The sequence below is a fragment of the Rhinopithecus bieti genome, unplaced genomic scaffold (genome assembly GCF_001698545.2).
Source record: "Rhinopithecus bieti isolate Rb0 unplaced genomic scaffold, ASM169854v2 scaffold_8350, whole genome shotgun sequence".
Classification (NCBI taxonomy): Eukaryota; Metazoa; Chordata; class Mammalia; order Primates; family Cercopithecidae; genus Rhinopithecus; species Rhinopithecus bieti.
In genome coordinates this window covers 1,561,007-1,585,836 of record NW_016806031.1, presented here as the reverse complement: position 1 = coordinate 1,585,836, position 24,830 = coordinate 1,561,007, and the positions used below count along the sequence as shown (strand labels likewise).

At 41.9% G+C, this 24,830-nt stretch overlaps 2 protein-coding genes across 6 annotated transcripts in view; one reads left to right on the top strand and one right to left on the bottom strand.

The window, feature by feature from the left end:
- Positions 1-24,830, top strand: part of MIPEP (mitochondrial intermediate peptidase) — a 224,544-nt gene that overhangs the window by 196,632 nt on the left and 3,082 nt on the right. Inside the window, exon 19 of the transcript XR_001886079.1 lies at positions 15,713-15,869. The gene's annotated coding sequence lies outside the window, so the exon portion shown is untranslated. The remainder of the gene's footprint in view (positions 1-15,712; positions 15,870-24,830) is intronic.
- The window catches only part of TNFRSF19 (TNF receptor superfamily member 19), a 105,461-nt gene continuing 91,407 nt past the window's right edge, over positions 10,777-24,830 (bottom strand). For 3 of the 5 annotated variants that reach the window (XM_017874494.1, XM_017874493.1, XM_017874496.1), the window contains 3 exons: positions 19,025-19,127; positions 18,012-18,414; positions 10,777-13,453 (listed from right to left, as the gene is read on the bottom strand). In XM_017874494.1, the coding sequence (XP_017729983.1) occupies positions 13,445-13,453; positions 18,012-18,414; positions 19,025-19,127 (515 nt within the window). In that variant the 3' untranslated portion in view covers positions 10,777-13,444. Of the gene's footprint in view, positions 13,454-17,984; positions 18,415-19,024; positions 19,128-24,830 lie in introns of those variants that run through there. The other 2 variants (XM_017874492.1, XM_017874491.1) reach the window with 1 other exon arrangement.

Here is a 24,830-nt window from a genome sequence, read left to right as displayed (position 1 = left end):
AAAAAAAAAAAAAAAAAAAAAAAAAAAAAAAAAAAAAAAAAAGACAACCAGAACTTCTTCCAAAATTGGAGTCACAGCTTTCAAACTCTGCTGCTGCTTCATGAACTAAGTTTATGAAGTAGCCTGAATCCTTTGCTGTTCTTTCAACAATGTTCACAGTGTTCACAACATCTTCATTGGACTAGACTCCATCTTAAGAAACCACTTTCTTTGCTTGTTCATGAGAAGCAACTCCTCATCCATTCAAGTTTGACCATGAGACTGCAGCAATTGCATCACGTCTATAGGCTCCACTTCTCATTCTAATTCTCTAGCTGTTTTCACCACATCTGCAGTTATTTCCTCCACTGAAGTCTTGAGCTCCTTGAAGTCATCCATGAGGGTTGGAACCAGCTTCTTCCAAACTCCTGTTAATGTTGATATTTTGGTTTCCTCCCATAAATCACAAATGCTTCTAAGGGTATGTCGAATGGTGAATCATTTCCAGAAGGTTTTCAATTTACTTTGCCCAGATCCATCAGAGGAATCACTGTCTATGGCAGCTACGGCCTTACAAAATGTATTTCTTAAGTAATAAGACTTGAAAGTCAAAATTATTCCTTGATTCATGAGCTGCAGAATGGATGCTGTGTTAGCAGGCAGGAAACAATAGTCATCGCCTTGTACACCTCCCTCAGCGTTCTTTGATGATCAGGTGCCTTGTCAGTGATCAGCAGTAATTTGAAAGGAATCTTTCATTCTGAGCAATAGGTCTTAGCAGTGGGCTTAACATATTCAGTAAACCATGATGCAAAAGTACATGCTGTCACCCGGGCTTTGTTTTTCCGTCTCTAGAGCACAGACAGAGGAGATGTGGTATAATTCCTAAGGACCCTAGGATTTTCAGAATGGTAATTGAGCATTGGTTTCAACTTCAAGTCACCAGCTTCATAAGCCTCGAACGAGAGAGTCAGCCTGTACTTTGAATCTTTGAAGCCAGGCATTGACTTCTCTCTAGCTAAGAAAGTCCTAGCTGGGGCCAGGCACGGTGGCTCACATTTGTAATCCCATCACCTTGGGGGGCCAAGGCAGGCAGATCACGAGGTCAGGAGATCAAGACCATCCTGGCCAACATGGTGAAACCCTATCTCTACTAAAAATACAAAAAAATTAGCCAGGCATGGCGGTGCACACCTGTAGTCCCAGCTACTTGGAAGGCTGAGGCAGGAGAATTGCTAGAACCTGGGAGGTGGAGGCTGCAGTGAGCCAAGATTGTGCCATTGCACTCCAGCCTAGTGACAGACCTAGACTCTGTACAAAAAAAAAAAAAAAAAAGCCCTAGCTGGCATCTTCTTCCAATAGAAGGCTGTTTTTATCTACATTGAAAATCTGTTGTTTCATGAAGACACCTGCCTCAGTGCTCTTAGCTAGATCTTCTGGAGAGCTTGCTGCAGCTTCGGCATCAGCACTTGCTGCTTCACCTTGTACTTCTGTTAACAGAGCCAGCCTCTTTCCTTAAATCCCACGAACCAACATCTGTGAGCTTCACATTTTCTTCTTCAGCTTTCCCAGGTCTCTGAGGCTTCACAGAATTGAAAAGAACTAGAGCTTTGCTCTCGGTTAGGCTTTGGCTTAAGGAACTGCTGTGGCTGGTTGGATCTTCTGTCCCGACCACTCAGACTTTCTCCATATCAGCAATCAGCTTGTTTCACTTTCTTATCATTTATGTGTTCACTGGAGCAGCGCTTTTAATTTCCTTCAGGAACTTTTCCTTGCATTCACAACTTGGCTAATTGTTTCTCAAGAGGTCAAGCTTTTGGCCTATTTCAGATTGCCCCACTGCACTCCAGCCTGGGTGACAGAGTGAGACTCCGTCTCAAAAAAAAAAAAAAATGGAGTTGCTCTGGTTCAAAGGCCTGTGACATTTCTCCTCCCCACCCTTTTATAAGAGAACTTTTAATCCTAAGGGTTGCGGAGGGATAAAGATCCATCTTCTGTAACTTCTTGAGGCTGAAAAGGGGCAATGCTGTTCCTGCCCAACCATTAGAGTCTCTTGTATTCAGGGTAGAGCTCAGTCAGAAAGCGTCAGTATGGCGAGTGCCATTCAACATTCTCGAGTTCTGACAAAAGGTTATATCTGGAAGATTAACAAGTGTTCAATTTAAGACAACATTTCACAAGCTTATTCTGCATTCCTACACAAAAGAGTACAACAGCAATATATTTCACAATAATAAAGCAAAATAAGTAAAGTTATTTCAAGTAAACAAAATAAGAAGGCTTTCCATGAACTGAATAGCTGCTGGAATCAAGCTGATATGGGGTTGCTAGTAAATTCTAATACATGTCCAGATTTAGAATACTGATACAGATTTCTACATTACCCATCTCTCTTGTTTCTTCTGGGCAGCAGTCAGAGCTCACTGGTTGGTTCATAGGAATAAACAGAGTTAACCTAAATTGCAGAAACAAACTTTAAAAACAATTGATGAGCCTAGAATCTAATAATAGATGTTCCATAGTTCTTGAAACATAATATTTCTGTCTCCAGTTTCCTATTTTTACTAAAGACAAATCATGGTAAGAATGATTTGCCTTATTATACTTGGCATGACTATTTGTATAAAGTGCAGCAAGAATAATTATTTTCACATAAACTTTTAAATTGGCTTTGATGGAACTCTGTTCCATAGAAGGAATTTTAGATAAGACTTTTTAGAGCTGAGCCCTGCCATCAGTTTGTACCTTCAAATACCTATGAGCTGGGTAAATTCCTTTCCACTTGAGGTTTCAAGATAACCTGGGGCTCCTGGACCTGTTAGAAAGTGACATTCTTTACTTACCACAGGTCAGAAACCCTGCACAGGGACTGCATAGGCAAGGTATAAGGCATTTCCCCAAGGGGCTTTTATTGGCTTTACAAATCAAGTTTGATTCCTTAAAGGAAAGCATGCCATTCTAGTCAAAGCCTTGGTAAAATAACCAGCTTTTCCAATTGTCCTGTTACAAAAGAAAACAGATTCTTATTGCACTTACACAAGTAATTATTTGCCATAAATTAAGAATACTCACAAATAATTTCCAAATTCTGGAGAAATCAGGTAGAGAGAAACAAATACTCTCCAAATTTGTTCACAGGAGTGTACTTTACTCAATTGTTAAAAACTGTAAATAGCTTCTGTTAGTTCAGTCTATGCAGTTAACTCCTGCTCTGATATTCATGAACGCACTTCTCCATGAGAGTTCTGAAAATTGTTTCCTCTAATGTCACAATTTTTGAAGTTATCAGAAACCTGCATTTAAGAACACCTGTCAAAGCCCTGTATTTGATTATAAACCACCATCTAAAGAGGAACAAAACAAGACAGCACTTGTTTGTGGATGACAAAATGTCTTAGGACAGCCACAGTTAAAAACATGATTGACAAATTTTGTTACCTCTGGGGCATACAATGATTTTATGGAACAATTACAATTATTAATAACATACAGTAAGCCATATTAGAATCATAGGAGTTTCTCATAATTTTTGGACACATACCAGTAACATATTTATACAAATACAGCCCAAAGAAAACCAAACACCATTTTATATTTGACAGTGCTGCTTGTATGATTTTTTTAGCCAAATAAGCCAAATGTCACTGTTGCATTAATGCATTATTGATGTCAAATCCCGTTCTTAATAAAACCTTATAGACATATCTACCCAGTTTTACTGTTTGACCATAAGGTAAGATTCTCATAAACCTTTCATAACCCTTTACAATTTTTGTTAAAGAGCAGCTCATAAGCAGGATTTTGCTCTAAGAAAAACCTGCTGTGCTTTTATTCCAGTGTTTAATTTATGGAAAAAACTGAATAGTACCCCTTTAATTTTAGCCAATATATTCACACACAGAATTTCTTGTACAAGATTAATTTTCACAAACCTTCCACAACTTGCTTAAACCTTTAGCTTTATCCTAACTTAAAACAATTCTTTAACCCTTTTATGTAGGCAAGAAAATCCACATTCCCATGACTTCTTATAATCTTTCGCCAAAAGTACATTCTACTTTCCTTACATACCCTGCATGTAAAACTGTTTTTTTCAGTAGTTTCAAATACATGCCACACTGTTAACTCTTAGCAACTTTTTCTTTTGATGAAAACTTCGGTAAGTTTGGGATGCTAATGAAGTACTAGGTGTGGAGCCTAGCCCAGGACACACCAGGCAGAAGTGCAGATAAGGATTGACTCTTTCCAGCATAGCTGGGGGGCCTGCCTAACACCACATGTCCCCAGGCCTTATCTGGAATATAATGCTTCAAAGCAGGTAAACTGAACAATTTTCAAAAGCCGAAGAAGCAGTTTATGACCTTAAAGCATTTAGTAAACTTAATATCTGACCTGCATAATTTACACCAAATGTTTACATTATTGAAGATATTTTTATTTTACCAATAATCTTTAAAACTCTATTTCCCAAAGATTACTTAAGTCACATGAACTAAATAAAAGGCATTATACTTTTTACTTTTCTCACAAAATATTCTGTTGAATATTACTAAACAAATTAATTAAAGCTCTTTGAGATATAAACATCACACACACAACATATATAAATACATAGAAGATAAAGGACTTATTCCCTAAGCCAGGAGTTGAACTCTGAACTTGGGCTGCCGTGGGGAAAAGCAAAAGCACGTTCACATGGTTACAAGGTCAAGCTCCCAAGGACATGACTGACCAGTTTCCTGGGCTCTCTTGAAAAGCAGGTTTACAGGTGTCCTAAGCCTATGTTCTATCCTAAGGTGCACCTCTCCAGGACAGAACAATACAGAAAGACCTACGAACCACATCAGTTTCGCTACAGCTTACGACGAGCCTCACAAAATCTTTTTCTCATTAATCAAAACTTTATGGGAGATAAACGATTTTTACCATTCATCCAACTAGCTGGCACAGAGAGAGAGACAAAAAGCAAGGGAGAAAAGCATTGCTTGTGGCAGGGTGGGGAAGGTGAGGCACTCAGGAAGGCCAGAGAAAGGCCCACCCATGCAGCAGCCCTGAAAAGTTCAAGTGGTCTCTTGTCAATAGCAAAGAGATCTTTTCCAGGAGTTCCATCAGCTCTCAAGTTTCCCCTTTTTGGGGAGGAAAAAGCTCCCTATGTCCCATGATCCTGTATATGCCTAACCCTGTCACCCGTAGCCATCAGCAAAGAGTGAAAGGTGATTAATCCAAAGAGAATACAGGTTAACATCCCATAGTGCCAAACCCATTCTTAGCCAACAGCGATTTTAGTGAGAGGGATTTTACGGAGAGGGGCCTCTAACCCTCCTAAGTTGGTCCTCTAATCCAAGGTTGGTCAAGCATCCTTTCCTTTTATTAAGAGAGGCCTCTAACCCAGTCTGTCTTAGGAGAGACTCTAACTCCCCTAAGTTGGGCCTCTAACCCAATTCCATTCTTTTCCCAAGTATCCTATCGCTTACCCAAAGTCGACTAATCAGTTCTGCAGTCTATTTTATTTGGAATGGGGGGTTTCCTCAGTATCGTCCCTTACATGATTCATCAGAAAGATGTTATCGGACCCCACCACTTACCCAAAGTTAGCTGTTGGGTTGGGGGGTTCCACAGTATAGTTGCTTCTGTGGTGGCCAGAAAGATGTTACAAGGAAAGGGGTACCAATCCAGACCCCAGAGAGGGTTCTTGGATCTCGAGCAAGAAATAATTCACGGTAAGTCTGTAGAATAAAGTGAATGCAAGTGTATTAGGGAAATAAAGAAATAAAAGAGTGGCTACTCCATAGACCCTGAGGGCTGCTGGTTGCCTATTTTCATGGTTATGTCTTAATGATATGCTAAACAAGGGGTGGATTATTCATGTCCTCCCCTTTTAGAGCCTATAGGGTAACTTCCTGATCTTGCCGTGGCATTTGTACTGTTATGGCACTAATAGGAGTGCAGCAGTGAGGATGACTAGAGGTCACACTCATCACCATCTTGGTTTTGGGGGGTTTTGGCTAGCTTCTTTACAGCAACCCATTTTATCAGCAAGGTCTTTATGACCTGTGTATCTTGTGCTGACCTCCTATCTCATCCTGTGACTTAGAATGGCTTAATCATCTGGGAATGCAGCCCAATAGGTCTCAGCCTCATTTTACCCAGCTCGTGTTTAAGATGGAGTTGCTCTGGTGCACACATCTCTGACAACAGAGGCATCTGTGACCTCTGCTTTTCCTAGAGGGGGCTTTGTGAACTTCAGTATTTAAAGGGGAAAGAGCAAGCAGGAGGGGGAAAAAGGGAAGAGTGGAGGCAGTGAGGCCAATGCTTAGACCTTGTGCAGCTCTGTCTAGCTTCAGTAAATCTACATTTCACATGTGAAAAGATGGCGTAGAGGAGAATGTCAACTGTGCATTACCTCCAGCTCAGTAAATCTGCATTGTACGGAAGATAAAGCAAGCTTGTGAAAAGAGGGAGCAGAGGGAATGAGGCTGTGAAGCCAGGTTGTGGAATTACAGCTGTTTGGGAAAACATTGTCCGTGACTCAGTTCCCAAGCTTAACTTTCCCTTCGGCATAGTGAGTTTGGGTCCTGGGATTCTACTTTTCTTTCACCCAACACGACAGTCATGAAGGAGCTGTTGCCTTTTAGTTCTAGGCCTTTCGAGACCACCAGGGGTGCATTCTCTCACATCTGATCATCGGATCTGGGGATTCTTGCATTTTTCAAGGTAGCTTCTCCCTCAACTTTATGCTTGGACTTTGCCTCTAGTTGGCCCATTTATTAACCTAGTTGCCTCTCAGTGCATTTATGTGTGGTTAAAATATCCAAACAGCTCTCAGATGCAGCCAGAAGCTTTCTGTGACTTCAATAATGCCAGGATGCTGGGGAGCAGATGGAGTCGTCTGGGAGACAGGAGGGCAAGGGTAACCCCTCCTGAGCTACAGAAGGCGATGATGCAGAAACGGCTGCAGGCAGGCTGCACAGGCCTTGCTGCCCTTCCCGAGCCAGGTGCCAGCCTTCTGGCCCATGGGTTTCCCGTGGGGAGGCTGCTCAGCCATGTGAGGGCAGGGAACGAAAGCAGCAGCGTCTCCACGACAAGGGTGGCGTGCAGACAGACACGATCAGGCTAGAGTCAGCTTTCAGGTGAAGGTGACTGGCTAAGATTTAGAAACGGATGCACAAAGCTAAGATTTAGAAACAGATGTGCCAACACCCATCGCCCTGAAGAATGGCCCAGATCTGGTGGTAGGGTTGCCTGGAGCTCCAGGCTGGGCAGGACAATGTGAGTGCGTCCCAGGCCCAGGATAAAAAGGCCACAAAGGTGCTTGATGCAATCCACAGGCACAGGAAGGCCATGGCCGCTCTAGTGCAGTGTGCTAGCCTTTTCAGCCTTGTCTTCTCAGGACTCCAGTGGAGGGTTGGTTTGATGTCAGCAGATGGTTCCTCTGAGTCCTAAACTTGCACCTGAGGCTCGGCACTGCCCTGCTGGAAATCAGAACCGGACCAACATGACCCAGATATTGCGGAACGAGCTTAGGCTCAGTATTTCCAAACAGGAGAGAGACTGTCCACCCTCACTCCTGGCAGGGGGCTGGTCCCTCCCAGTGACTGGGGATTTTCTGCTGCTGAATAGAGGTCCACTCACCTCCCTCTGGAACTCCGAAGCTTCTGGAAGACTATTTTGGTTTTTATGTCTGTCATCCCTTCACAGAGGTCAGTCCCCCGTGGGGAAGCTCTAGCCCCAGGGCAGGTCCCACTGGATGCCTGTCAGGCTGGAACTCTGCCCTGAGCCACGTCACCCGTGTCCTCGTGCTCCAGCCTCGCTGCACTTCTCCCACTCCCAGCACAGGCTGAGCCTTTCTACCTGCGGTTCTAGCATTTTCCACCCTCCACTTGCCTGGTGAATGCCACGTGAGTCTTCATGGCCCAGTGCAGAGGACTTTGTCCCTCCCAGCTTCTGTGCCCCCTCCTCACTGTCCCCAGACGGATTTGCACTTGTGTTTTTACAGTTAAGAGCTATTTTATTAGGGACAGGTTCTTGCGCTGCTGCCCAGGTGGGAGTACAATGGTTCTAACACAGCTCACTGCAGCCTCAAACTCCTGGACTCAAGGATCCTCCTGCTTGGTCCTCCTGAGTAGCTAGGACTATAGGCACGCACCACCACACTGGCTAATTTTTTTTCTTTTTTTGTAGAGATGGAGTCCCAGATTGTTATCCAGACTGGTCTCAAACTCTTGGCCTCAAGTAATCCTCTTGCATCAGCCTTGCAAAGTGCTGGGATTACAGGCGTGAGCCACCACGCTGGCCCAGGTCTACTTTATAAACACTTAAAAGCCTTGGTTTCCTTGTATTTCTTCATACCTTCTCTGGCCCTGGCACTGCAGTTAGAACCAAGCACATGCTCTGTGCTATATAAATGTATGTGGAGTGCATAAATTAAGGACTGCCCCAGGAAACGCCTACTAGAGTGAGTCTTCTGAGAGGACTTGGACTTGCGTTTAGAACTTCAAGGGAAATGGGCGCGGTGGCTCACACCTGTAATCCCAGCACTTCGGAAGGCCGAGGTGGGTGGATCACGAGGTCAGGAGATCGAGACCATCCTGGCTAACACAGTGGAACCCCATCTCTACCAAAAATGCAAAAAATTAGCCGGGCATGGTGGCAGGCGCCTGTAGTCTCAGCTACTAAGGAGGTTGAGGTAGAAGAATGGCGTGAAGCGGGGAGGCGGAGCTTGATTGAGCAGAGATCGCGCCACTGCACTCCAGCCTGGGCGAAAGAGCGAGACTCCATCTCAAAAAACAACAAAACAAAAAAACTTCAAGGGGAATGACTCATCTCTGATCTGTGGAGGGTGGCATGCCTCGCGGTGGCGCAGTCTGCCTCCCTAACCTGCGATTAAAAGATTGCTGGCAGAATGGTCTGCAGATCTTCTATTTACTGTAAATAATCAACCCAGGTAAGGAAAATCCCTCCACATAGTTCTGCTAGTTAAATTCCACCCCAGACAAAGCTACCAGAACACAGCTATTTCAGCCTTAAGTAGGGATAGCTAATACCATTAGAAATTATGGAAAAAAGAATCCTCTGTATAGAACAAAAAATGAAACCTCTTTCAGAAGACCACCCATGGTTCTAGGGAAAGTGGTTTTGCTGATAACTTTTAAGAATTCAGGTCTTCTGGAGAGGTGAATTTCAAGCAGTCATAAATCACACTAATTCAAATGCCACTGGCCATTCATGAGATGACCCAACCTTGGTCAACTGACTCTCTGGAGTAGAAACCTTTCAACCCTCTGTTGGCTGACGTGTGACATAACCAAGGCTAGTGTGAACTACTGCCTTGACTCAGCATAAGTATGTCCCTATAATCACATACCAGGACTTACTGAAACTTGTTCGATAGTATAGACGATTTTGAAACCTCTCAGACCACCATTCACTTTCAAAACTGAATGATAAACTTAAGCTCTATTTACAGACCTTAGTTGGTGCCAAATTCGTTTTTAAAAGATGAGACTCGGCCAGGTGCAGTGGCTCAAGCCTGTAATTCCAGCAATTTGGGATTCCAGCAAGCTGAAGTGGGAGGATCATTTGAGGTCAGGAGTTCGAGACTAGCCTGACCAACATGGTGAAACCCCATTTATTTAAAAAAAAAAAAACAAACACAAAAATTAGCCAGTGTGGTGGCATGCACCTGTAACCCCAGCTATGCAGGAAGGTGAGGCAGGAGAATTGCTTGAACCTGGGAGGTGCACTCCAGCTTGGGTGACAGAGCAAGACTATCTCAAAAAATAAATTAATTAAATAAAAAAAAATCAGACAATACCTTCTTAGTTTAAAATGGGACACATTCAGAATAAGTAGCCAGTTGCAGAAGCTTTAATAACAGTGGTAACAATGAAAATACGCCATTGTTATTACAATAAAATAGTCCAGACGTCCTGGGAGAATCTTATTAGCTTTGAGTTATTTCTCTCAGAGAGTTGATGGATTTATGGTACCCATAAGCTAAACCAGTCTCCATGGACACCAGGAAAGTCCATGTGCGCTGGGACGCTGGGGTGTGAGTGGGGGTGTCGCGGGGAAGTCAATGTCCTTCCCTCGGAGAGTCCAGTGTCAACAGCAGAAACTCACCTGCTGAGAGAGCAGGATGTCACTGTAACATTTTTTAAAGTATTTTTTTTTCCAGGAAGTTTAAAGTCCTCTCTCAAAATCTAATAATAGCCTTAAAAGCTTTACTGAGTAGAGGGAAGAAGAGGAAGGATTCCTGCTCTGTGGAAGTCTCCGCCTTCCTCTCTTTAGTCCCCCTCTGCAGGACGCCTGGCTGAGCTCCATCTAGAAGGATACAAAACTTTCTCTTTAGTTCTTTCCCTTTTTGTGCCATAAGAGGAAGGGAAAACATAGAGATCACGATAAGACCTTGATGTCAAAGCTTCTCAGGGGCCGCAGAGCACCTTCCAAGTAGCCCAATGCGCCTGGCTGTGTTCCCAGACTCTCCCTCACAGGTCACCAGTGAGGATTACAAATCACCCTCCAAAAGCCTGAGGAGCCAGAGAGGCTTCCATCCCTCTCTGGAGCACAGTTTTTAGTGACAGAGCCTCGTTATGTTGTCCAGGCTGGCCTCAAACTCCTAGGCTCATGATCCTTCTGCCTCAGCCTCCTAGTATCTGGGACCACAGGCAGGGACCACAGGCAGGAGCCGCTGTGCCCAGAGGGAGCAGAATTCTGCAAAACCCTCACACAGACTTTTGAAAGAAAAAAACACGTCTGCATCCACAAAATCAATCATTCTCTCACTGAACACATAAATAAGAATACCAGGTGACAATTTTATTCACAAATAAAAAAGGTATTACAAAACTATTTAAGAATATAATTTACACATTTATAAATTCCAGTATGCAAAATAGCAATGATGAAATGTACATTGATTTAAGCTATTTTAAAGCAATTTTCCTTTCCTTTTTTTTTACCAACACAGACAATAGTGCTTAACCTACGTAATAGTAACATTAACACTTTATCTAAAGTAGAAAATCTCTATTTAAAATATATTCCATATACACAAAATTAGAAAATGCATGACCTTACTTTTGGTTGCTCTTGAAATCCTCCTCATTCTTGTCAGCGAGCTTCTGCAGTACGAGAAGCCACAGTGGTTATACCCATTCAGCCACACGCATTACCCGACACAGCCTTCCTGACACCGGCACTCTAGCAGCTGAGTTTATTGAGTGCTATGGGATATTCCAACCAAGTGAAGTGTAAATTGGATTTTTTTTCTCAAATGTTGACCAAGTGTAAAATATCACATTGTTGTATATTTCTAGAGTAGTAGGGTAAAATGTCTTCCATCTTGATAAAAGTTACACAGGATTTATCAAATTCAGTAGCAAATGAAATCCATTTTCAACCCTAAGCAGTTCTCTGCTGATGGCAAATGATGTTTTGGGATTTTTGACCCAAATCTCCTTCCCATCAGTCTGGCTTTCTCCAGCCAGTGTTTGTCCTCGAAGTTAATCAGGGCTCTACATGTGGAAAATACACACAGGCTACACAAAGGAACACAGCCCTGCCCACTTTCATCATCTCTCTGTCATAACAGAAAGGACCAGATGGCAAACGGTGGCATGTATGTGAATCACGGTGAGGTCACGCGAGGAAACTCTACTTGCATTTTCACAGCCATTGTGTGGTCAAATCCTAAATATTTTACATGTCCAAAAGGCAGTCTTCCTAAGAGTTCATACTATCAAAGGATCATTGGTTTATACTTGAAAAAAAAAGTAATCCAGGAAAAATCAATTAATTATGACTAGGCACTAGGCTGACATGACAGCTTGGAGGCTACAATGAAACACTCATTTCCTATTTCAGGTGAGGGAATTGAGGTCACGAGATGGACCAGACACAGGCAAGCTAGTAAACACATTTCAAAACCTCAAACTGTGGGGAAAAGGCCGCAAGAAAAAGGGGTCATTAAATGTTACTAATCTTTCACAGAGAGAGAAAACCGGGGGTAATACATGAGAAGATAAAAATGTCCTAGGAAAGACAGATACATTTTAATATTCCGTTTAAATGTTAAAAGACAGTGACTTGGATGGGGCAATTCCAAACCAAAATATTGTAATGCACTCGAACATACTGATGTTCAAAAGTCTAAAAAAGTACCCTGTTCAAGTAAGTCCTCTCCAGGGCATAAAGATTAAGAGCGAATGAACCATTCGCTGCTTTGTGACTGAACGGGGTTAATTTCTGTCTTAGCTCTAGAGACAGTGCTACTGTGTAGATGGTAGGGGATAGAGCACCTTACTAGAAAGAAACTCCATCCTCTTAAATCCAACACGGGATGGTTGAAGTAGGAGATGATGTGCTAACTAATCTTACACAAGTGGAAGGAGCGTGACAATGTCCTGGTCAAACTACGCTAGGGCAGTTACAGCTGCTTCATCTAAACCCCTACAAATGGAGCAGTTTCTTCTAGAACTAACATGCGGTGTGTTCTCATGGAAGACTATTCCAGTAGTAGGGGAAGCTGCTATGCTGTAATTTCTAAAGCCTTTAGTATAAGATACAATGCAAGTAAAAGGTCATTTATGTTTATAAATACCCTTTTTCTATAATCTTCTAAGCTCAGGCAGAGGGACAGATGGAACAAATGTTTCTATATCAACTAATTTTCATATAAATATGCCAGCCTTTGCATACAAATCTCTACAATGTGTGTTAATTCCGGGCAATGGGCTGCCCTTTCTCAGCCACATTCCCCGGCCCTGGTGTGCTCCTGAGATCAGCACCAGCGGGTGTGTATGAGACCGAGGCTGACGTGTGGATTCCGGAAAGAGCTATCCTCCTCTGTCTGATTCCTCTGATTCAGTTAACTTCATCAAATAAACCCAAGATTTAGGCAGGCCATATGAGGGCCATTCTAACCACCTACGCGACTCAGTTTAGATGATGAAAAAGTGTCCTTCTGAAACAGAAACACTCACTTTTGAACCCATTCTACATAAAAGCTAAGGTAATTTATCTGGCATTTCATAGGCGGTATGAAATTATTTCTGGAAAGAAAAAGTATACTCTGGGTCTTCAGTCTTGTAAAACCACAATCACCATGAAAATAAGCATGAAGGCATTTCTGTTTCTTGTTATATGTCCACAGTCTCATAGGCTACCAACTCAACCCATCCTTCTTTGAAGTCACTTTTGTGGCAGAGAAGCTTCTTATGTAGGAAAGATGCAGAGTATCATGAGTCGGCCTGGAGTCTTTTCTTGTTATTCATTGAGGTTTCAGCTTACAGCTGGTTTGGCTCAGAAGCAACTGGCTGAAAGGCTTCAAATGCCGTCAGTTTGGTTGAGATTTATTTTTGCCCCAGGAGCCATGTAAGGTCCAGACTACTCAGTCCATAAGCCTAACAAAGGAGTACTCTTTGGGTTCCAGCACACACTTCTACTGCAGAAAGAAGCAGGTCCTTTAAGCTTCCTAAAACAGCAACAGAAAGGAAGCTTTAGAAACAATGTCTTATAAATTAAATCTGCTAAATTTCAATGGTAAAGAATTATGCATAACTTTTACTAGTAGTATACACGAATTTAATAGCACATGGACAAGAAACTCATTCAACAGTATCCAAATATCCAGCTACCCGTGTAATCTCAGGATAAATAAAGGTTTTCATAACAATTCAGAGTCACCCAATCACTGCAGAGTACTTAAAAGACGATACTGTAACCCATAGCAATCATAATGTATTAACAAACCATTCTTCTGTGGGCTTTCAACCTTATTCAAACATTTAAAGCGTCCTTCTTCTGTACTGTGTTCCTTTAAAGCATTTGTAAGTAAATATTTTAGGATTCTGTATTTCCTTTCTTTCAAAGAACAAATACGATGAATGAATAGTGCCATTCTTTATCTGCCAACTTAGTCTTTGAATGTAAAACTTCCGTTAAACTATTAGAGAACGTTCAGAAATAGTTGGGAATAAGATTTATCTTATAACAGTCTCCCTAGCATGCTCACAATCCTTATCGGGAAAATATCCTCAGCAAAGTGTAGCCATTAGACATGTCCTTATCGCAAAAGGCACTGACCTCAATGCACGGAGTGTGCAAGTGAAATCACTGAACACTTACTTCCTGTATCAACCCTTCACTAACTTACCACGAACGTGGCATTGGTGACATACCAGGTAAGTGTATGCAAAAAATTATTCCTAGGTCTAAGGAGATGATCTAGAAGTCAAATCTTACGAAATACTTCCAATAACAGGAGATAGTTTTATCAAATATGTTGATTAACTGACACAGTTATAATAACTACATTAACCCTTCTGTGGGAGGCAAATTATCCTCATTTTGCCGATAAGGAAAAAGTAGAGATTTCAACAGATCGAAACACTAGAACCCAGGGTCCTCTCATATGTTTTCTAACCTTCTTTCTGTCTGTTCCTGTTGACATTTTAAATCTTGGATTAAAAACAACTTCAAGAAATGCTTTTCCTGTAAGTACACAGGCTGGCTTTGTTCTTTCAAACAGCTCAGCAAAAATTGTTCCAAAGACCTCAGTTTGTTCCCTTCTGGTGAGGTGTGTATAGGGAGAACTGGATTCAAATCGAGCCATACAGACTCAAGAAGGGCTCTCACACCTATTTGCTTTATCTGGAACCGTAACTGTCATCAGATTATGGGTGATCTTAAATCACCCACAAGAAAACTAGTGTGTGCAAATGCAGGTTTTGGAAACAAATGCATCATGCGTTGAAATCATGGCCTCACACCACGTAAAGAGAGAAGTGCTGTTTGGCCACAGCTGCTCCTTATCCACCTCCCAGATGGACACACGTTGTTTTCCTGAGCGACGAACAAGCCCACATCATGGAGCCAAGCTAACTGAACACGAACCCGTGGAATGGATAAAAGGAACGTGAAGCCCTGTGCTTTGGTTCATCATAGTGAGCTGCTGAAATCAAATTATTGCATTTTATTTTTTAAGAGACAGGGTCTTGCTTTGTTGCCCAGGCTGGAGTGCAGTGGCGTGAGCCTAGCTCACTGCAGCCTCAAACTCCTGAGCTCAAGTCATCTTCCTGCCTCAGCCTAAAATCAAATTCTTTATGAGAAGTGAATGTGTCCTCTAGTTGGAAAGTTAGCCTGTTGGGGAAAATGTGGGTTGGTTTTTTGAATTTAGATTGGGGGAAAAAAGAAAACAAAAGCAAAACTACTTGAGTTAAACACTTGGTTGAACCTTGAAATAAAGAGGAGGACCACGCCCCCAAAGGCCTGCAGTAGCTTAAGGTTCATTTGCTACATTTCACAGATTATTAAGTGCAACTGAAGTTTTTTTTTCCCCAGCATCTGGAAATTATTATCTCTTAAAATGGGCTCAAAATATTATTTACTATTATAGGGGAAAAATCAAAATGGTCTATATTTTAACAATTCCTTTTCTAAATTCAATGTCATACTTAGACTTATCTAAATTAATCTAACAATTATAGGACTACACATCTTGAAAAGTGAGTAAAAACCTTTCATTAATAAATTATGCTGTGCAACTTGAATGTAGTATTTTCTCATCTGGTTCAGTTTAGATGTAATTGTAACTTTCTTTTCATAATGATTTGAGTTGAAAGTATGTATAAATCATGAGAACTACCCTGCATGTCTTTGAGAAAGAGTTAATAAGTAGTTATATGCCAATCTCACCACCTAAAGCATGTTTTAAAATATCATGTCCATACAGCTGTGATGACAGTGCTTATACAGTCCTGTCCCCACCGCACCACCAACAGACACAAGCAGGCAATGAGGTGGCTCCGGGATGACCTCGTATGAAGATGTTTCCTTCCTTAGTCTCGGCAGTTGACATCACAAACTTGGGTACGAGCTACAGAATTAAGGTGAGTGGTAATTCTGTGTCCTGACAAAATTCTGAAAACCAGTCATCAGTCAGCTGGCAGCACTGTAGCCCTAGCTCCTCAGATGGTCTCCTAACGAGAGAGGCACGGACGATGCGCTAGACGTGGCGAGGGCCCCTCATTTAGTGCTGCTGGGAGGCAGCTGAGCCCTCTGCTGCTGAGCAGGGGGTTCTCCCTGTTTCTAGCATCCTCCGGTCCGTCAGTGGACGCTCTCTGCTGTGAAGGACTCATTACGTGCTCTCAGCGGCTGGGCCCTCTCCGTTCCTACGCTGTGTGGGGCACAGTCCATTCTCGAGACTTACACTCAACCAGGTTAATTCTTAAGCCTTTTCTTATTTCTTATCATAACAATTTTACTAATTATGGATGGCTCAAAAGAACAAGACCAGTGAACAGCCTTTCCTAACTCCAGGCAAAGCTCAGAGGTAGATACTTTGTATGTGTTAACTGCCTAATTTGTTTTCCCTTCATTCACTCGTCTCCCTTCTCTTACTTCTCCATTCCCCCATTTTGAGAACAAAACCAATTTTTCCCCTCCAAAGCTAAAAAATGTTTTCTCTATAGAATCCCCTATAAATTCTCCAGATAATTTTTTTTTTGTAGTTAAAAAAAGCAAACAAAGTGGAAAGATGGCTTGAGCCCAGGAGGACGAGGCTGCAGTGAGCTGTGATCGCTCCACTAGGCTCCAGCCTGGGCTACAGAGAGAGACCCCATTTCAAAACCCAAACACGAAAAACAAAAAACAAGTACTGCAGACTTAGATCAGTATGTAACTTATGAACTAATCTTAAAAGGAACACATCAGCATTCACACTTTGACTCTGCACTAAGTCTCTGATATGATCAGGCCAGCATACAGAATCACATGGAAGCGAGACGCCTCTGGAGCAGGCTCAGCTGCCTCCTCAGCACCCGCAGCCCTGATCTGGGGCAGGGAGGGACAGGCAGTGAGAGCAGCGGCCTCTTTGTGGGGCAGGGTCTTGTGGGCCTGGGAGCTGGACTGTTGCTGTGACTCTGCCCTTTTACACTCAAGACTTGACACTTTTCTTCTAGAACTTACACTAACAATACATGCGCTCCCATTTAAGGAAATGTTTACAAACATTAGGTCAGAATCAGCAAAGGCCACATCCTCACCTGAAGAAAGCAGAGATGTGCCAGGTTATCCCAGAATCCTTTGCTGCCTCCAGTTTTGCAGCATGCAGAAAGCCCCCATCTCTCTGCGGGTGCCACCCTCACTCCACCCAAACCTGATTTTAAACCACTCCACCTGAGAGGGTCTTAGGACCTGGTCTCAGGTCACAACCAACAATCAATTTCCAGCCAAATCAATCCCTCTGTCAAAGTAGAGTGATCCAGAAAACAATAGCAAGAGAGAGAAGAGGGAAAAGAGCAGCTTTAGGAGACCTAAATTCACAGAAACTTGGCAGTGAATGAAGTACATTTAAGTATTGGGCATAAGTAATATATATATATATATATATANTGCCTGTAATCTCAGCACTTTAGGAGGCCAAGGCAGGTGGGTCGTTTGAGCCCAGCAGTTCAAGTCCAGCCTGGGCAACATGGTAAAATCTCGTCTATACAAAAAAATTACAATAATTAGTGGGTATGCTGGTGCAAGCCTATAGTTCCAGCTACATGGGAGGCTAAGGTGGAGGATCACCTGAGCTCAGGGAGGTCAGTGCTACAGTGGGCTGTGATCACACCACTGCATTCCAGCCTGTGCAACAGAGTGAGACTCTGTCTCAAAAAAGATATATATATATATATAACTATATATAACAGGAAGAAATGAAGGTCAGGAATTGTCTGCAAGATGCTCCCATATCCGACTCATCTCTCTCAACCAGGGAAGGAGGCAGCAGGTGCTGTGCCAAGTGGTTGTACTTACAAAGAGGAATAAAAGAATGCAGCTGTATACTTTGCTCTTATATATTAGCTGTGTTCGTTTTTTAAAACAAGACTTGAAATTTATTTTAAAACATATTCTACAACATACAAGAAATTATGAAAGTTACAAAAAAAATCTCATGAGGTTCCCCCTAATTTTGTGCTGGGAACAGAGTTCTGGTCTACTGTAAGTCAGTGTTATGTTCACAGGGAACCCAGTCGCTGCCTTACCTGGACGGACGTCTGAGTGGCTGCGTGGATGACAGCGCCACTCTCCTGATCTAGCTGGCTTCTCGTAGTTAGTGCATCCTGAGTTGATGCTGGTTCTGCCAGTGTGTTGTTACATCTAGATAAATCAGTAGCTGCTGTAAAGTTTTCAGAATGAGCTTGGATTGGAACAGCCCCACCAACCAAATCTTGACTGCTATTTGAAGCCAAAGACGTTGAGCTTTCATGTTCTGGACTGAGAGAATGAATGTCTTCTCCAGTGAGTTCAGGATAAGAGTCACAAAAGGAGATGTCACCACCCATGGGATTCTGCATCAGAGGCCAGGCGTCTGAAAACTCGCCACAGATGGACCGCGTGAGGGACCCGAAGAAAGGTGGCACCATCTCCCCGGCTGGGCCTGCGTTTCTGCACACACATTCAAAAGAGCTTAAAGTCTTTGATGGGGAGAAGAACATGACTACAAAGAAGCATGTCAGCCGTAATGTTAGGTCTTCTAGATGAAGTATCTGTATACTGAGTCAGAATTCTAGTGTTTCCCATTGTTACAAACTTGCCTCAATACAGTAAGTCAAATTACTCCATTTACTTGAAAACTGAGTTTTGACCCCTCCTTCTAATTAATATAGTTATACTTAATCCAACGTCGAAAACATGCAGTTTCCTGGGTCTCATCTGAGTTTGACTGAGTGCTGTTCTAAAATTCTAAAATAATAGTCCATAGGTAAAAATTACTTACATGTTAATTACTTACAGATGACAGAGGTGTCAAAAATCATGGACATAAGACAACAATAAAATTAATGAAGAGTAAAGTATAAAGAATGTTGTACTGGATATGAGTGACCCTGAGAGACCTACCTAATTCTTGCCTGAGAATTGCACCCCACCAATATCCAGAATGTCGTTAATATTTAAGAGGCGATGTTTCCATCGTTTCAGATGAAAATCGGTACATTAGTAGAATGCATATTTGCACAGGCGGATATGAAATGATTGATTGAAAGCACCCAGTTACCTCGCCTGAAGACTGGCTGCAGAATGCACCCCACAACCAACGGTCGCCCGGTCGGGGCTGCAGGCCTTGTCACAGCACAAGGATGGGAGCAAGTGCACCGGCCCTAGGGAAGACAGCACAGGTGTGAAGCACAGTGCCTCCCTCCGGCAGCTTTCACTTCAGTGACACTTCAACACTCCTTGTGGAAACTTAGATGTTCCCCTTTGGGTGACTTTTGGGGGAAAAGGAATACAAGGTTCTCTTTTTTTCTCATCTTAAACAAATGATGAGCCACTTACATGAGGTACCGAGAGTAGACAGACTCATACAGACAGATGAAGAAGGGGGGATGCTAGGGGGCTGGGACAATGGGGAGACCAGAAGTTGTTGTTTAATGAAGACAGGGTTTCAGTTTGGGAGAATGTAAAATGTTCTGGAAGGTGAATGGTGGTGATGGTTGCACCTTAGTGAGAATGTACTTAACGCCACTGAACTGCACACTTGAAAATGGTTAAGATGGTGAATTTTATGTTACGTGTATTTCACTACAATAAGAAGTGGGGAGAAGGAATAAAGCAGTCTGTGGGAGAGCACAAAACGAGACTCTTGGCCCCACTAAGGACAGGAGGAGCAGGACAACTTCCCTGCTGAGTGGCCTCCTAACACAGAGGAGAGCGTGACTGTGCGAACCCTCTAACTCCATACACACAGACACATTTCTTTTTATTGCTAGCAGTGTCACTTAAGGAATGGGTAGATACGTGCGCACAGCTTTACAAACTGAATATATCACTGAAGTTGGATATATTTTGTGCTACAAAGATAATATAAGCTTAAAAATCTAAAATATAAAAAGATTAGATAAGAAATTTAAAAATAAATCTTCTCAATCCTATAAGCAGAAAATAAACACTCATCTTTTCAACAGTCTTCTTGATTTCTCACTCTGTCTATACATATATATATCATTCTGATTTAGAACCACAAACACACTAAAGCGCGCGCACACACACACAAAGACACACATACACAGAGGAAGACTTGGAGAAATTATATATTTACATATACAGCTATTGAAGAAATTATACATTTACATATATAGCTATATGTTTGTGTGTATCCAAATTTCCCATGAGGAATATCTCTTTACTTTTACAAACAGGAAAAAAATTATGAAACTACAGTCTCCCTTTTAAAAAATGAATGCCACATATTGAGATGCAATCCCAAGCCTGTGTGAAACAGGATGACTGGCTTGCCTGCATCTAAGTTTCCCTCAAAGCAAGGCCTCCGCCCGGACCATCTAAACATACAGTGCTCTGAACCCGCCGAACTCACCAGGGTTTACTGCCACTTAACAAACGTGTGTCACGCTCATCATGGGACATTTCAAAACTGTTTTAAAGCAAAAGGCACTGCCGTTCCTTGTAGAAAGGCTGATTCCAGGGAAAGTACACGACAAATCTGGGACTTCTGGTGGCAGAAAGTAAGAAAGTGCTAAAAGAATAATGCGGACATGTCAAAATGGCCCATGAGCCAACTGGAAGGGAGTTCCAAATGCCGGGCAACATGAGCATTGGAATAAACAGTGACACCAAAGGGTTGCAACCCACTGAATACGGCCCACGAGTCTAAACTCACTAAGGTATATAAATAAATAAATGGAGAAGGAAAGTTCCTTCTTACCATAGGAAGCCAGCTAATAAATGTGGAGAGAATAACGGAATTAGAAAGCCAGCATTTGTTAACCACCATAGTAACGACTGATTCCAGTACGAATCATCAGAGCACGCTAAGCTGCGGGGTGAAAGTTTGGGGTGTGACAGGATATTGACACGGTCTCCAAGTATCCCCTACAGGATATTTATTCATTACAAAGAGAACGCAGACATTTTACATCGGAGAAACCTTGCAGACACCCCATTAATGAAGTGACTGAGGTTAGCCTGACCAGCATAGGCAGACAGACAACCTTGCCTCCTGACAGTGCGCTGAGGACCTGGCCTCCCCTCAGCAGTATTTCTGAATCGAATCCTGAGGAACATCAGACAAACCCACACTGACTGTCGTTCTACAGAACTGTAGAATTTTGAAAAGTGCTGGCCTGTACTTTAAAAAAAAAAAAAAATCATGAAACACAAACGTTAGGAGACTATTCCAGATTAAAACAGACCAAACAGATTTGACAACTAAATCCGACAGAAGTTTTCAGAATTCTGTTTCGCTATGAAAGACAACACTGGGACAATTAGGAAAATATGACTATGCTCTGTAGATGATATGATAGTACTGAATTAACATAAATTTCCTGTTTTAATAATTGTGCTGTTGCTATGGGAGAGAAAATGTTCTTAGGAAGCAAACACTGATGTACTAAGGGGGAGAGGGACATCATATTTGCAACTGGATTTAAAATAGAAAATGAAAAACAAGTATACACACACACACGAGAGAGAGGGGATAAAGCCAATGTGAACATGGGCAGCAGCATGTTAATATTTGGGGAATCTCGGTAAAGGACATGTGGGAGTTCTTTGTTCTACGCTTTCGATATTTCTGCAATTATGTCAGATTCCTGAAATTATGTCAAAATAAAAAGTTAAAGGGAAAAAAGGATCTGCCATTCAGGAGGAAGCACTTGACATAAGCTGCACTGACCCAGGGCGTGGGCCTGGGGATCATTTCCGGCCCCAGTGTTCTGTTAGGAGGTCATGCCACAAGGCCATCCGGATATTTCATCTTTCTTCTCAGACTGAAGTAAGGTGAGGCGGAGTTTATACCAACTGCGTTGTATTACATTTAAAATGTAAAATTAGAGTTCATTTCTCCAGGAAGTATTCCTGCTTACTCTAACACTAGTGACAGTGTCCACGGTATCATATCTAGGAAAATGTAATGCTTGGGGGCGTTTAAGGATCACACAGTTACCATTAATAGTGTCTAAGGGTCTTATCTGTGTAGGCAAAGGCAAAACTAGATCCACACACCACAGAAAGTCTTGTATTCTATTCTTCACCCATTCCTAAAACAGGAGATAGTAATAATTAGCAGAAAAAGAATTAAAATGAAAGCTGCTTATTCCATATAGCCATATGCTGCATAGCAATGTTTTGTTCAGTGATGGCCCAACAATACCATGGTGGTCCCGGAAGTTCATAATACCATATTTTATTGTGCCTTTTCTATGTTTAGATCCACAAGTACTTATTGTGTTGCAACTGCCTACAGTATTCAGTGCAGTCACATGTTGTACAGGTTTGTAGCCTGGGGCAATGGGCTACACCACATAGCCTAGCTCTGTAAGAGGCTATCCCATTTAGGTTTGTGTGCACTCTACAAGGTTTGCATAAAAGCAATGCATGGCTGTATATACAACATGAGATTGGAACATTTAACTGACAATTTCTTGAGAAGATTGATTAGACAGTTCCAAGAGGACAAGTCAATCTAATGGGATCTAATGGGATGTAGTTAAAACAAATACAGATGGGTTATTAGACAAAATGGTGCTATTAGTATTGCTTCCATGGGTGCTAACAGAACTGTAAAGTAATAAGAGGACAGGGGAACTGGGGCAGACTTGTAGAAAGCGTGGTTGGTCATAGAGGGTTTTATTTTGCAGAGGAGGTGAGGTGGTGGGGGAGTGGGATGTGTAAGTGTAAGAACACGTGCTGAGGAATAGAAATACATAGCAAAGAAAATTAGTATTAAACACACTCTCAGGCCACAGTGTAATAAAGATAGAAGTAAAGACTAAGAAAATCACTCAAAACCATGCAATTACATGGAAATTAAACAACATACTCCTGAATGACTTTTGGGTAAATACTAAGATTAAGGTAGAAATCAAGCAATTCTTTGAAACTAATGAGTACAAAGATGCAACATTCCAGAATCTCTGGGGCACAGCTAAGGGAGTGTTAAGAGGGAATTCATAGCACTAAACACCCAAATAAAAAAGTTAGAAAGATCTCAAATTAACAACCTAACATGACAACAGAAAGAATTAGAGGAGCAAGAACAAATCACCTCACCCCTAAAGCCAGCAGAAGACAAGAAATAACCAAAATCAGAGCTGAAATGAAAGAACTGAGATATGAAAAACCACTCAAAATATTTAAAAATCCAGGAGTTGTTTTTTTGAAGAAATAGGCTGCTAACTAGACTAATAAGAAAAGAGAGAATATCCAAATAAACACAATTAAAAATTACAAAAGGGATGTTACCACTGACCCCACAGAAATATAAATAACCATCAGAAACTACTATGAACATCTACACACACAAACTAGAAAACCTAGAAGAGACAGATAAATTCCTGGACATATATACCCTCCCAAGACTGCACCAGGAAGAAATTGATTCCCTGAACAGAACAAAAACGAGCTCCAAAATTGAATCAGTAATAAATAGCCTACCAACCAAAGAAAGCCAAGGACCAGATGGATTCACAGCCAAATTCTACCACATGAACAAAGAAGAGCTGGTACCATCCCCATTGAAACTGTTCCCAAAAAATGAGGAGGGACTCCTTCCTAACTCATTCTATGAGGCCAGCATCATCTTGATACCCACATCTGGCAGAGATACAACAAACAAAACTTCAGGTCAATATCCCTGATGCACACCAATGTAAAAATCCTCAATAAACTACTTACAAACTGAATCCAGCAGCACATCAAAAAAGCTAATCCACCACGATCAAGTAGGCTTCATCCCTGGGATGCAAGGTTGGTTCAACATACACACATCAATAAACGTGATTCATCACTTAAACAGAACTAAAGACAAAACCATGTGATTATCTCAATAGACGCAGAAAAGGCTTTCAATAAAATTCAACATCCCTTCATGTTAAGAACTCTCAATAAACTAGGTATTGAAGGAACATACCTCAGAATAATAAGAGCAATCTGTGACAAACCCACAGCCAACATCATACTGATTGGGGAAAAGCTGGAAGCATTCCCCTTGAAAACTGGCACAAGGCAAGGATGCTCTCTCTCACCACTCCTATTCAACATAGTATGGAAAATCCTAGCCAGGGCAATCAGGCAAAAGAAAGAAAGGGCATCTAAGTAGGAAGAGAGGGAGTCAAACTATCCCTGTTTGCAGATGACATGACTCTGTATCTAGAACACCCCACCGTCTCTGCCCAAAAGCTTCTTCTCTGATAACCTCAGCAAAGTTCCAGGACACAAAATGTACAAAAATCATTAGCATTCCTCTACACCAACAACAGCCAAGCCAAGAGCCAAATCAGTAAGACAATCCCATTCACAATTGCCACAAAAAGAATAAAATACTTAAGAAAACAGCTAACCAGGGAGGTGAAAGAGAATTACAAAACACTGCTCAAACAAATCAGAGAAGACACAAGCAAATGAAAAAACATCACATGCTCATAGATAGGAATAATCGATTTCATTAAAGTGGCCATACTGCCCAAACAGATTCAGAGCTATTACTATCAAACTGCCAAAGACATTTTTCACAGAACTAGGAAAAACCTATTTTAAAATTCATATGGAACCAAAATAGAGCCTGAATTAGCCAAGGCAATCCTAACCAAAAAGAACAAATACAGTTCCTTCAATACCTAGCTGGAGGCATCATGTTAGCTGATTTCAAACTGTATTACAAGGCCACAGTAACCAAAACAGCATGGTACTAGTACAAAAACAGGCACATAGACCAATGGAACAGAATAGAGAGTCTAGAAATAAGACGACACACGTACAACTATTGGATCTTCGACAAAATTGACAAAAGCAATGGGGAAAGACTCCCTGTTCAATAAATCCTGGGATAACTATCTAGACATATG